Raw genomic sequence first — 15,036 nt, forward strand, 5'->3', positions numbered from 1 at the left:
AGGAATCCAGATCTGAACACAGTACTCAAAGCATGGCCTAACCTTATACAAAGGAATAACACCTCCTTTTCCCTACTAGCAAAATTCCTGTATATCATTGACAACATCTCATGACCTGCTCTGGTAACCTGTCTGCACTTCTCAGAAAACTTCATATCTGACTGCACAATTACTACCAGGTCTTTTTCATTTTCTACCACCCTAAGTGTAACAACACACATTACATTTCATATAAAGTATGGAACAGTGTGTGTGTGTGCAAGCCCAAGGCAATTATTTTCGAAAGGAATACTTGCAAGGTACAAAATATTTCATTATACTTATTTTATTGCAACAGTCATTATTTAATCATCACACCACATATGCATCACATGCTGTCCTTAGACTTATTTGTTTGCAAATCTCTGATCCAACTGCACTGCATTTCCCGTTGCTTGAAAGTAAAGTACTCGTATCACACCTATAATACACAAGGAAAATGTTACATTTTTCAGATTTTATAATACATGGATAAATTTGGGTATATGGTGTGTGAAATTCTGACTCATATCTTTGGCACCACAAAGTAGCGATGAAATATTACACAGTGAGCAATGCTATTATGCGCATTTGTATTTTGCAACGTACACTAATTTACAGCCAATTTGTAAATAAAAATGAGCAGCAATTTGCAAAATTTTAAAAAATCCATTCTTAACAAATTTTAATTACTTATTTCTTTTATGAAAAGAAAAAGATGAAGAAACTCTTACACCAACTATACTACAATGTTGTAACAGAGGAGAGACAAGCCAAACAAAAAAATAGAAAAAAAGATGTATTTTCCTTTGTAAATTTGAGAATTAGAAGCTATTTTAATTTCCATATTTTTTTATAGAAAAGAACAAGTTCCTTGCTATAAAAACACTATGTAATTTTTAAGCTCATTAAAAAGAATATGGCATCTACTCCCATTGTGGATTTTTTCAGAAGTGAGACGACCATTTTGATTATTTCTCTTCCATGAATTGCAGATGGGATATGGGTAGGCTATCCAGGGGGCTTAGAGGGAACAGGTATCCTGTGTGTTATCAGACACTCAGCCTAAAACACTAATGGATCCAATATCTCTCTATTACAGAAGATTTAGGAGAAGTCCGGTTGGCCTGCCTCCCTAAAATCCACTCATGCACACCTTCTCGATGGTAAGCCCAGTTACGTAACTTAGGTGGCAACGAACGTGTAGAGTGGTTCTCTTCAAGACGCCTGGTCAGCGTGAAGAGGAAAAGACCAAACCCTCCAGCATATGACAGCACGACGAAACAAATGGCCCTCAGTCCCCAGCAGCTTTCACTCTCCCTCTTACAGCAGCAAGAGGATCAGAGTGGAAGCAGAGGGTGCTAAGAATCTTTGGGTACGACCAGGCTGCCATGCACGGAAATTGAACCTGGCCTGTTATAACGTAAGATCACTCATCGGTGAAGACAGGATATTAGAGCTAGAAAAGGAATTAGAAAATGTTAGCATTAGCATTAGTAGAGGCATTTGATGCAAGAAAGCAAGCTTATGCAGCATCAGCCAAAAAAAAAAAAAAAAAAACCCACTTCCACTTCACCCCTCTGTTCGTTCAAAATACCTGTCCAGCTGAGCCTTAAACTTATTTAGGCTATCAACCTCCACCACAAGGGATGGAAGTCTGTTCCACCAACCAACCACCCGCTGGCTAAAGGCAAATTTCCGCACGTCTATCCTACATCTGTCTTTCCTCAATTTGAATTTATGCCCTCTCAGGTGATTTTTCTGAGCTAGAGGAAGAATCCCATCAGCATTGAGCATGCTTAAACCATTCAAGGCTTTATACACCTCTATCAGATCACCTCGCTGGTGCCTAGTCTCCAGACACTGTAATTTGCAAAACTTAAGCCTTTCTTCGTAAGAGCACCCCTTTGTTCCATTCACTAATCTTGTTGCCCTTCTCTGTACTCGTTTCAGCAGCTCTACATCCTTCTTGAAATGAGGCCTCCAGACCTGTATACAGTACTCTAGGTGTGGCCTGACCATTGCCTTATACAATGGAATAATCACCTCCTTATCCCTGCTGGAAAAATTCCTGTATATCATTGACAATACTCCATGAGCTACTCTTGCAGCCCGTCTGCACTGCTCAGAGAACTTCATATCTGCCTGCACAACCACCCCCAAGTCCCTTTCATTCTCTACCAATGTCAGTGTAGTACCACAGAGTTGATAAGTTGCTCTGGGGTTGCTGTTTCCCATGTGTAGTACTTTACATTTGTCAATGTTAAACTTCATTTGCCACCTCTCAGCCCATCTGCTCAACCTTTCCAGATCCTGTTGCAGCAGCATAGTGTCAGTAGTGTCCTTGACAACCCTGCCAACCTTTGTATCGTCTGCAAACTTGGACATTAAGCCCGATATACCATCATCAATATCATTTATAAATACAGAAAACAATAATGGACCCAACACTGAGCCCTGAGGGACTCCACTAATAACATCAGTCCACGATGAGCAGTGTCCATTGATTACCACTCTCTGTCTTCTCCCCCTCAACCACCCCTTTATCCATAGCAGCAATTTGCCTCCAATGTCACACTGCTCCAATTTGTGTAGCAGTCTTCCATGTGCAACAGTATCAAAAGCCTTTCTAAGATCCAAGTATATAATATCAAAGTTATTCCCTGCATCCAGTTCTTTTGTGACTGCATCATAGTATCCAATCAAGTTGGTCAGGCAAGACTTCCCCTTAACAAAACCATGCTGTGTCCGAGCTATAACTGAAGTCTTGTCTAAATGATCCTGCAGTGCTTCTTTAACTAGTGCCTCCATTAATTTTCCTGGAACAGAAGTTAAGCTCACAGGATAACCAATGATATTCCAATTAACATTGGAATATCATTGGTTTGGCTGAAACAAGAAGAAGAAATGAATCACTTATAAGTTTATCAAGTGGAAATCTGCTGTACACCAATGGAAACAGTGAAAGGAGTGAAGGTGGAGTTGGGTTTCTGGTACATAAAGATTTTAAAAACAACATTTTCGAATTCAGAAGTATATCACCAAGGGTGTCAAGACTAATACTCAAGATTTCTAAGAGGTACAAGCTAAAGATTATAATGATTTATGCACCAACATTGAGCCATGATGAAGAAGAGGTTGAAGAAATGTACACCGAAATTGAGAGTCTTCTAGATGGGTTTTCTGCTCATCTATTATCTGCTCATCTATCATGCTACACTATTATCATGGGTTTTCATGATAATAGTGTAGCATGGGAGATGTCAATGCTAAGGTTGGAAAAAGACAAATAAGTGCAGAAAGGGGAACTATAGGAAATTTTGGAATTGGTGAAAGAAATGAGAGGTGAAAGACTTGTGGAATTTGCAGAATCTCAAGAACTGTCAGTAATGAACACTTTTTTTCAAGAAAAGGGTGAACAGAAAGTGGACATGGAAAAGTCCGAATGGATTAACTACTAATGAAATCAACTTCATCCTCACTAACAGAAGATATATTGTGAATAATGTTACCGTCCTGAATAAGGTAAATGTTGGAAGTGATCACAGAATGGTAAGATGTACACTTGATATAGATGTAGGAAAGGAAAAAACTGACTCGAGTAAATAATACAAAGGTCTTTGAGATAACAGAAGAGGAGAAAAAGCAGTATGTACTGGAACTGAAGAACAAGTTTGAGCTTCTGCAGACTGCTCAGGACCAAGATATCAACGAGGAATATTACAACTTTCTGAAAGTGATAAAGCCCAAAAAACCTATAGGGAAAAAGAAATCCAAAGAAAAAATTAGTCAAGAAACACTTGTCATGATGAAAAGAAGATGACAAATGAAGAGCAAGAAAAACACAGACAGGGAGAAAATTGAGTATACTGAGTTATGCAAAGCCATTAGAAAGAGACTCAGAGAGGACATAAGAAGATTTAACACAAGAAAAGTAGAACAAGCATTAAGGGAAAACAAAGGATTTAAATCAGCAGCCATGAGCAATAATACAGAAAGACAAATGATACTGAAACTGAAGAATAGCGATGGTGTACTTATAAACAGCAGAGAAGTCATAATTCAAATAGCAGAAGACTACTATAGAGAATTATACAAGGAGCAGGGGAATGATGCTAGCAGTGGGGAAGATGGATTGCAAAGTAGCAACACATACGACATACCCGATATTCTTCCTGATGAGGTAGAACATGCGTTGAAGAAAATGAAGAATCAGAAAGCCCCGGAGGAAGATGAAGTTACTGTAGAGTTGTTAAAATTGGGAGGAAGACACGTAACACAAAAACTGGCAAGGCTCTTCACAAAGTGCATTAGAAAAGGTGTGACGGCTAAGCAGTGGAATAATGCAATCATAGTTTTGCTGCATAAGAAAGGAGATAAATCAGAAATTGGAAATTATAGACCAATTAGCTTGTTATCCCACATCTACAAGTTGTTCACAAGGCTCATTACTAGCAGATTAGAAAGAATACTTGATGAGAATCAACCGAAAGAGCAAGCTGGCTTTAGGACAGCTTGTATTATGCCATGTGCATTTAATTATTTTAAATATGAACTTATGTAAAAGATTAATCTTGAATGATTACTCCAGCAAGAATATAAGTATTTTACAGCTTAAAATTATAAGTATTACCATGTACAGTGTAACTGAAATAGGCTATCACTAATTACAATCATTGAAAAATTAAATAAAATATCAACTAGATATGAATTAACTTTATATGCACATATAAAGTTAATTTATATGCATATTACTGTCATTAAAGCACAAATGTATATATAACAGATACCTTCAAAAAGTTCTACCTATTAATTTTTTATTACTTTGCAAATGGCATAAGTGAAACTGCTGCTTTTCATGAAATACATTTCAGCATTTCCTACAACAATTTATCCACTTCTGGAAAGCTATGGGAGGGGGGGAGTGTCTGGGTGTGTGTAGACCAAGGCTTACCAATACTGAGATTCCGGGATCTCGGTCATTTTATTCAACATTTGAAATACCAGTATTGATACAAAAATGGCGGTTTTTCGGTACCAATTTAAAAAATAATTGTTTATGATTTATTTGCATAAAGGTTATAAAATCAAAAACAATAAATCATTAATATTACAGAATTTGTAACAGAGCGATTGTTATACACAATACAAATGCAACAGAAACCTGAAAACATCATGAAACTGTAAGACATAAAATCTTACAAATATATTTTTCATAGTAAGTATAGTGTGTGTGTGGAAGAAAAGCACTTAAGGAATAACGAAAACATCATTACGGAAATATTTCTATTAGTGGCAGTAGACCTGGTAGGGCACTTAAGGAATAGGGTAAACAATGGTATGGCAAGTGCGGAAGGGTTAAAATTAAAAGCTTCTGAACAATAGTGTAATCCTTCTATTACACTGCTACTTGAGGATGCAATACTTGAGTGCATTTTGAGAAAGGGTGTCAGTATGGAGCAGTTAAAAGGTATTGTCAACAGGTCATCTAGAGGTAAAGATGAAAGCATTTCATTGTGTAGGAAAAATATTCTGTTTTTCCTACCAAAGGAAGATGAGTGAGTTTAAAGAATAACACCATGATTGGGTCAGGTTTAAATTAGATAGGGGGTGGGGATATGTAAATGCGTGCAAACCCCTCTGGGATTTGCATGTAAGCTTGTGTATAAAAAAGTAGTACAAGGGGCAACTGTAGCTTGCAATCAACTGAATAAATAAATAAGTGCTCACACCAAAAGAGGGGTTTGTGGTTGTTGTTGTTCGGAGGGGTTGCAGACTTGCAGTGGTAGTTCTGGGTTCAGTTTTGAGAATGTGCAGCTATATAGTGAAGAGTTCCGCCGGGCATGTTCCTTTGCCAGGAGTTAATCCGGAAGTTGAATAACAAGCCAATCAGATAGTACACTGGCTTCTACTATTGTTGCGGTAATTTCCTTCAGTATTAGCAGTGAACTGTTCCCGAAATAAGAGAGTACTGGAAGAGCTATACAGCAGAGATGCCGAGTTCAACTAAGAAGAGAGAGATCACTGCACTCCGTGGAAGGAATCCCACCATGAAAGAAAAGGAATAAGTCCTCTGAACTGTTGAATTGGAAATGGTACTTAGATAAAAGGTTAGATTAACATTTTGGAGTAAGGTTAAGTTGAAGAAATTACGAGAAACAAGGAAATGTTTAGTATTGAGTTGGTTTATTCATTGAAGGTGTAAAGAAAATCAATATTGCTAAATTAAGAGAGATTACATGGAATTGTTAGTATAAAGTTAGCAATTATGGATTGCTGTTACGAAGAGAATTGATATTGTTAAGATTGAATTAATATGAGGAAATGATTAAAATTGAATTATTTTAGTGTTTGCAGCTGTAGAGAGAGAGAGAGAGAGAGAGTTGATATTGTTAATTGAGAGAAATTTTATGGAAATGATTCCATGTATTAACAGATTAAATGAGAAAAATGAATAGATTATGTGTAAATGAATACCAGTTATATACAGGCACTCCTCTACTGACATACAAGCAACTTAAGTACAACTCACAGATACACACAAAGCTGTTGCTATGTTTGGTTATAACAATCAATTTTGAATGCCTTCCTGACATTTTTCTAAAGCAGGTTTCTAGAGATCACTACCATAAAAAAAAATAAAAACAATTAGCAGTTTCCGGTTTATTGGGCTTTTCTGTTAGTTTATTGGGCAATTATTAAAAACAGGTAATAAACTCAATCTTATTGCATTTGTGATGATACCGATAGCTGGAATTCTGTGGAATTTTACATTACTATGCTGAAATGTGTGTCCCCTTCACTGAAATCTTCAATCATATAAAAACCATAAATAAATTTTCCGAATCTTCTCTTCATTCCTATTTTTTGAGCTTCATAAAGTTGTTACTCCGTGTCTCACCTGCACGTATCATGTTGTAATTTGTGTTCAGTATTCTTTGTTATTGATTACTTATTTTAATACCGTTTTAAATTTTATGACAAAAAAAAAAGTCAGTGAACAAAAATGTCAATTACACTATTAATTAAGCTATGTATGTAAGCGTAAATTTATTTTGCTAACCTGTGGGAAATATTCTTCCAATTTTCAAGCATCATTTAATTAGTTAGTTAGGTATTTGGTTTTTAGGAGCATTAGCAACTAAGGCCATATTGCTCCGGGATATGGAGTGGTCATTCCCTGACCTTTCCGCATCCTCCGTATTTGGTGGTGACGGGCTCGAACCCCAGTCTAATCAAGAAGCGTGCTACGCACTGCTGCTCCTTCCCACCTGGCTACGGAGGCACCTATCATTTAATTTTGAGGAAGTAGAGTGTAAATTTGTGCACTATATCTTTACTTTTATAGCCTCTGGATAACATTCCTCCTCTTTTCGCTTATTAGAAGAGCCGTTTAATGCAATTAAAATTCAGTTCGCAAATGTGATCACAATGACCGGTGCTTACTAAATATCGTATATTGAACAGTATTTTATTTTGTAGAGTCCATCGTAAAGTGATTTGATCATAGATTAAATTAAATTATGTATCATATTTAGATTAAATTAGTTTTGAATAAATACTGTACGCTACATTATTATTCGTTGTATGTTTTTACAGCCTCGTTTAACTCAGTTATAAATCATAAAATGCTGTTCATGATGAAGTTTGTTGGGGGTTATAATCTCAGTGCATTGTACTGTACTGTACATGTATTTTATATCTACAAGACCAAAGTTGGACTTGCGTACAAAATGGACTTACGTACATGAAAAAAAAAAAAAAAAAAAAAAACGATTAAGTACGTAAATCGAGGAGTGCCTGTATATATTTGTAAGTAGTTTTGTATGATAAATGACTTTTGTTTTTTATTTGTGTCATTGCTCTTGAGAAACTCACAGCTCACATATAATATATATACTGTGTGTGTGTGTGTTATATGGCAAGATCCCTCGGCTCCTGGAAATTCAGATTTTTTTTACGCAGTCAGGTAGCTCGTGTGCCTTAGTGCTTGAGGGGAGCTGCTGTACGAAAATCATAGGAATGGCCATTGACGGCAATACTAAGGTACAGGGAAATAAAAATAATAATTAATAAATAAATAACTCCCCCCCCCCCCACATCTTAGATTTGGTTTCCTCACCGAGCTTAAACATCAGTCCCTTTCTTTCGTTAATACGGATATAGTGCCATAAAAAGTCAAAAAGGAAATATTTTTTATTTTTGATAAAAAAAGAAAAGATTTTTTGAAGATAAGGAAATAAGGGAGAGAGAGGGGGTAAACTGCAACTCATCTATGACTATCTCAGTACAATAGCACTAATCAGTACAGAATCCAAATGGACGTTTTCTGCTGATAATTAAATATGTCGCAAAATTAGATCCAGTTTAAACGATCATATTATTGATTGCTTGTTTCAGAGCTCACTTTATTCAAATAAGTAGTGTGGATGCGTAGACATAACCAAATTTGCAGTTTCAATATGTATATTTTTTTTGTTTTTAAATAATTGTGTTTAATAATTTTTTGTTAGAATATTTATTATTTTAATAAAAGTTTGATTTAAAACATGAATTCAAGTAATTACTTGCTTTTTCCTTACTTTACTGCACCTAATTGTCATCAAAATTTATTGAGAAAAATGTGTTTTTTTTTTGGAATACGGGTATCCCAGTTTCATAAATTAAAAATATCGGAATATCGGTATTAAGATTTTGACCGGTATTGTGAGCCCTAGTGTAGACTGAGTTTAACTCAATGGTGCACTATTTCCAATGTACATAATGTTATAAATCTGTGTCCAGAGATGATTTTTCATTTCTGCAAAAAACCAGCAGTTATCTTTAGCTAGATCTGATAAGAATAAAGCAGGAGATAAAAGTTCAAACTTGTTGCCCATGAAAAAGACAATGTATCACCACCATAAAGTGGTATGGAAGAGCAATGGCATGATGACAGACCACTACACTGTGCAACTCTGACCCCTTCTATTAAGAGTTGAAAGAAATTCATTCTTCAGAACCAGTAACTTGCTGCAGTAGTTGCAATACCACTTGGTTTTGTTTAGTCAAAATAAACCCTTAAAAAAAAAAAAAAAAAGGTAAAGTGCAGCCATTATCAACCCACTGCAGGATGGAAGCCTCCTCAACAATTCATGCTGAGGGAAATGGACCATAATCTGCCACGGTGGTCGCAAACGAGAATACACAACCTTACCTTCTTCTGAAAAGCTGCAACCCAATTTTTTTCTTTGTTTTTTCCAAGATATGAAAAAATTATAGTCATGTATGGAGTATAGCATTACACAGATGTAAAACCTGGAATGTAGGAGTTGCAGAAAAGAGAAGGACAGAGACTTTTGAGACGTGCTACAGAAGATCCAATAGGTTTATAAAGATAATAAAAAACAATGAAGTAACAGTATGGATCAATGAATAAAGAACCTTAAGGAAGACAATAAACAAAAGAAGAGATGAGTTAAGATGACCCCACTGAAATATGAGTCTGTTGGAAGTAGAGGAAGGCCAAGACTCTCATATGTAAACCAGATCAGGAAGACTGAAAAAAGACCCAGATTGAACTGTGTGTGTGTGTGCGCGCGCACGCATGACATTGGGGGGGAGGGAGGGAGGGAGAGAGAGAGAGAGAGAGAGAGAGAGAGAGAGAGAGAGAGAGAGAGAGAGAGAGAGAGAGAGAGAGAGATGCATATTTCCGTTGGGTGGATTGGTCTTTCATTTGTGGGTTCAAACAATAATCTGAAATTCATCATCTTTGCTTCTATTTTGTCTGTAGTGAGATTGTGGGATATACAATACTCTCACTCTTGTTCAATTGAAAAAACAAGTGAAAAAATGTCACAAGCAGAACTAAATGATCTGAAAAAACAGACAGCAGCTTCCTTATATTGAAATGGATGGCTGCAATACAAACTTGCTGACTTTTTTTTCATATGTTTCTTTAACCGTACTTATATTTAGTCTTCAAGACTGGGTCATCTTCAATCGATGCTCAGCCCTATGAAACAATACATCAGCTGCAGAAGCATACAGACTTCCTGTATGCTTCTGCAGCTTTGTTCTTGTAAAATGCCATGAATTTGAACAATTTAATATTTGTCCAGATTCTCAAATGTTACACTTTCAGTTCTTAACAGAAAAACAACTATAATTATCTGTAAACATTCTTCCAAGACATACAAAATGAATGGCTATTTCTAAGAAATGAATTAATGGATAAAACCTTTTGAATGCACCTAATAATATAAAGAAAATTACTTTCAGCAATTTTTCTTCACTAATATCTTCTTTCTTTGGCTTTTTTGCTTCACTATCTTCAGATGTTTCTGCATCTTGTTTTCTTTTCCTATAAAAATATTAAATCTTCTAAAATGTTTCAATACAAATTAGGCTTCAGTACAGATTCCACACCATATGATAAACACTGCAATCAAAACTGGTATTATTATTATGATAATAATTGAGATAATTATTATGATAATAATAAACCTTATCTTACATCATTTATCACACAGAGAGAGCCTCAGTAAACAAACAAAAATAGCTTCATGAAGTCAGTGTTCTTTGTTTTCCAGGAAATACTGAAGCCCCCTCTTAAGTCAAAATGCAGTTTATTCCAGAAAATTCAACAAGAAAAATAGTGTGTGAACTTGGAATTCTGTTCAATGAATGCTTCAACTGAATTTGAAAATTCTCCCATACAAGTTTACACAAACTTTTCAAATATGACAAGCTGAAAAGAGATGAATTCACTGCATGGACAGAGAAAAGAAATGCTGTATTACGCAATACAGTCACTCATCAGCTTACATCATACTTGACTTATGGAAATTTTAGTTTTATACGTACTTAAGTTTATACGCAAGTTTTTGCCAGCAGGTGCAAACTTAAAAAAATCGTGGAAACGTATTTTGCATCCTTTAGGAATAAATGGAGGTATTGTCAAAATATCGTAATGTGAACCCAATCATATTGGGTGGTGGTTTTTTTTTTTTTTTTTTCCTGGTAATTCATTTTAAGACCCCGGAAGTTGAAATTTTCACTATATAACTAAGCTATTTATCTCTCTGAAAGATCATATTTATAATGGAAATTGCAATACCCTTTCATTGTTATCATATGTTCCTGTTATAAGAATCAATTCTGAACACCTTTGTGATATTTTTCTAAAACACATTTCTAGAGGTCACTAACATAAAACAACAAAAACAATTTGCACTTTCCAGTTTATTGGGCTCTAACTGTTAGTGCATCTAATTATAAACGGGCAGTAAACTCGATCTTATTGCATTTGCAATAATCCCAATAACTGGAATTGTGTGGGTTTTTGCGTTATTATGGTGAAATGTGTTCCCCCTTCACTGAAATCTTCAATCACAGAAAACACAAATAAATTTTCGAATCTTCTTTTCATTCCTATTTACTTATTACAATGGTGAAGGAAAAGGGAACAACAGAAAGTGCAAGTGCTGGCAGTGCTAGACGTATGAAGTAGGACAAAGTTTGTCATCTATTGCACGGAATTAGGTCTCGCTGCTTCAACAGTGAATACTATTTTAAGGGACAGTGTGCATATAAAAGAACATGTTAAAGGATCTACAGTGATCACAAAACAGCATTCAGGTGCCATATCGAAGACGGAAAAGCTAGTAATAACATGGAGGGAAAATCAGATCCAGAAGTAAGTGCCACCGAGTCCAATAGCCATTCAAAGCAAGAAGTATTTATGGAGATATTAAGGATAAGTACAGCAAATTCCAAGCCAAGTTCGTGGCAAGCAACGTTTAATAGGTTCAAGCATTCACTGGTTTCCAAAACATTAAAGTATGTGGTGCAGTCGCCAGTGTCGATTCTGCAGCTGCAGAGAAATCTTGTGATGCGTGGAAAAAACCCCTTCTAAATCTCCACAGCGCTCAACTTCCGCAGCGGAAAGCTGGAGAGCTAATTCTGGCAATGAGGCTCGAAAGGTAAAACTTGCTGAATTATGCCTATCTTAGCTCTCTTTTTGTAATTTTATAATTTTGAACACTTTTGTAATTTTTCCTGAGCATGAGATAAAAAAAATTTAATAAATAATTCTATTTACACGTTTGTCGAACATTTCTTTTTTTGCTTCAATCAAATTTGCGAGTGCTGCATAAGCATTTAGGGAAATTCTGACTTACGTAAAATTTCGCAGAACACAACCCTTACGTAAGTTGGGGAGTGGCTATACTAAGTTTTTGCTTGAAGCTTATATTCATTTGGATGGGACTATGGACAAGCAGAAACATACAGTTTTGGGCAACTGAATATCCCCACCAATCTACCAATAAAGTCACTTCCCAAACACCACGGAGTGAAAGTGAATGTGTGTGTGTTTAGCCTTGTCAAGTGTAGCAATTTAACTGGGCTCATCTTCAGTGAAACTGTTAATCCACAGCAGTACCTATATATGCACTATGGACACAGTAGTTTTTGCATGATGGCACTGCATCACATATGGCACTACAGTGTGCAAAAAATTCACATAACTAATGCCATGTTGAATTTTCTGCACACTGTTTTTGGTCCCAGCATACTCTCATACCATTATCAGCATTATTACAAATGCAAGTATTTTTGAACATCTCTAAATCTGGGTAAACTTCTGTTCTGGAGAAGAAAAAAAAAATGGAGTCACTGGCTAAAGATGCATTGCAGGATCATCTAGAGAAGACTGCAGTAATAATTCAGACACAGCATGGGTTTGTTAAGTTAAGTTTGTTAAGTTTATCCCCACCAATCTACCCATTGTCTGACAAATTTGATTGGATACTATGATGTGGTTACAAAGGAACTGGATGCAAAAAATTTTTATATCATATACTTGGATTTCAGGAAAGCTTTTGATACTGTTGCAGGTGAAAGACTGCTTAACAAATTGGAGCAGTATGGCATTAAGGGCAAATTGCTGAGATGGATAAAGGAGTGGTTGAATGGGAGAAGACAGGGTGGTAATCAATGGACGCTGCTCTTCGTGGACTAATGTTATTAGTGGAGTCCCCAGGGGTTCGGTATTAGGCCCACTGTTGTTTTGTATATTTATTAATGATGAAGGTATATCAGGCTGAATGTCTAAGCTTGCAGACGATACGAAGGTTGGCAAGGTTGTTATCTGGTTGGTTATATGATCGGTGATGTTACCTATGGGACTGGATTATATCATTGTCAAACTGAATTAGAGAGGCATATTTATGTCAGCGTGCCCTATGGAATTTCCAGTTGGAGCACTGCGATGGGGACAAGTTTACTCATGGTTGTATCTTGCAAAGGATCGGCAGATTATCACTATTTAGTGGGTTATCAAGAACTGACCACTCTGTATTGGCATATATGGATGGAGCACAGATTGTAAAGTCTATTGCAGTTGTGGATCCCATAGAAAAATGGATATAGGTGGGCTCACCAGTATTTAACAAAGTAAGATGAGTATCAAGCAGGGATTCTATTAGCTTGCCTCTTTTGTCAATTGTTGGAGATCCCCCATAGGAGATGATGAGCATTTATGTCTCCGAATAAGCAGAAGGGAGATGGCAGCTGATCTATTAAATTTTGGGCAACTGAATATCCCCACCAATCTACCAATAAAGTCACTTCCCAAACACCACGGAGTGAAAGTGAATGTGTGTGTGTGTGTGTGTGTGTGTGTGTGTGTGTGTGTGTGTGTGTGTGTGTGTGTGTGTGTGTGTGTGTGTGTGTGTGTGTGTGTGTGTTTAGCCTTGTCAAGTGTAGCAATTTAACTGGGCTCATCTTCAGTGAAACTGTTAATCCACAGCAGTACCTATATATGCACTAGTATATATGTACCTATATATAAGTCATCCGAGGAAGAAGAGAAATTAGGAGGGAGATATATAGAAGCTATTATGAGAGTGATACCAATTACGATGTGCACTGCCACTACCTCAAAAGGAGTCTGAAGAAAGACATGTTTGGATGGAATGTTGTTTCTGACAATAACTGCCACTCCTCCACGAGCTGGCGTGTCTATACTCCTATCACATCTAAAGACAGCAGTTCTTAACGCAGGACACACTCGAGAATTTAAGAGTTTCCTGTAAAGCTACGGCAGCTGGTTCATACCGATCAATAAGATCCTGCAAATCATCTTTAGTATTCCAAAAGCCTCTACAATTCCATTGAAGGATTCTTCCCATTATGTGGTTTTATGGCATGTTTTTTGTTCTGACTGCTTTTTAGTTATAGTTTGCTTGTATCAATCTATTTTAGTTTCTGACACTTTTGGTTTTGTTGAGGAAACATCAGTTGGTATGGTAATTGGGATGTTACTGGCTTGTTCAGTTTTTTGTGAGGAGGGAGACTGTTTCAAGGTAATGAGCAACGAACGTGTCCAATTATCAATAGATACATTCAGAGGACCTGATAGATCAGTTTGAATCCCCACTGACTGGAAATGTTGAGCAGCTGTGGCATATGTACACTTCGTTTCTGTTTTGATTATTTGTCTTCTCGCCTCTTAGTATGTCACTTTGTTTTCTACTCTATATTTTTTTTTCCTTGCTTCCATAGTTCATATGTTTTTGAGAAAGCCGGATGGCTTTCTCAAAAACATTAACCTTACAGTTTGGGCAACGTGGAGTGGTAATGGTGCAATCAGATTGGTTATGCTCTTTTGACACACAATTAGGACATATTGCCTCACCTCAACATGCAGTCTGGGAGTGTCCGTATTTTTGCCATTTGTAGCACCTGATGGGATTTGGGATGTATGGTCAGACACTGCAATGCAGAAAGCCTGCCTTCAAGATGATGGTAAGCTAGGAATGTTGTTGTTTGGAGCATTAGCAACTAAGGCCATATTGCTCTGGGGATATGCGGTGGTCATTCCCTGACCTTTCTGCATTCTCCGTATTTGGTGGTCACGGGCTCGAACCGCGGTCTAATCAAGAAACGTGTGCTATGCACTGCTGCTCCTGCCCACCTGGCTACGGAGGTGCTGCTAGGAGTGTTAAAAATGAGAATTATGCTCCTTGTTTGAAT

General features: G+C 36.7%; 1 protein-coding gene across 1 annotated transcript in view; it reads right to left on the minus strand.

Moving 5' to 3' along the window:
* Window positions 1-15,036, minus strand: part of Parp1 (Poly-(ADP-ribose) polymerase) — a 411,082-nt gene that overhangs the window by 307,479 nt on the left and 88,567 nt on the right. Inside the window, exon 6 of the mRNA XM_090376325.1 lies at window positions 10,273-10,360. Coding sequence (XP_090232451.1) covers window positions 10,273-10,360 — 88 coding nt within the window. The remainder of the gene's footprint in view (window positions 1-10,272; window positions 10,361-15,036) is intronic.

Source organism: Mastigoproctus giganteus, chromosome 6, assembly GCF_048544385.1.
Source record: "Mastigoproctus giganteus isolate SK-2022 chromosome 6, ASM4854438v1, whole genome shotgun sequence".
Classification (NCBI taxonomy): Eukaryota; Metazoa; Arthropoda; class Arachnida; order Uropygi; family Thelyphonidae; genus Mastigoproctus; species Mastigoproctus giganteus.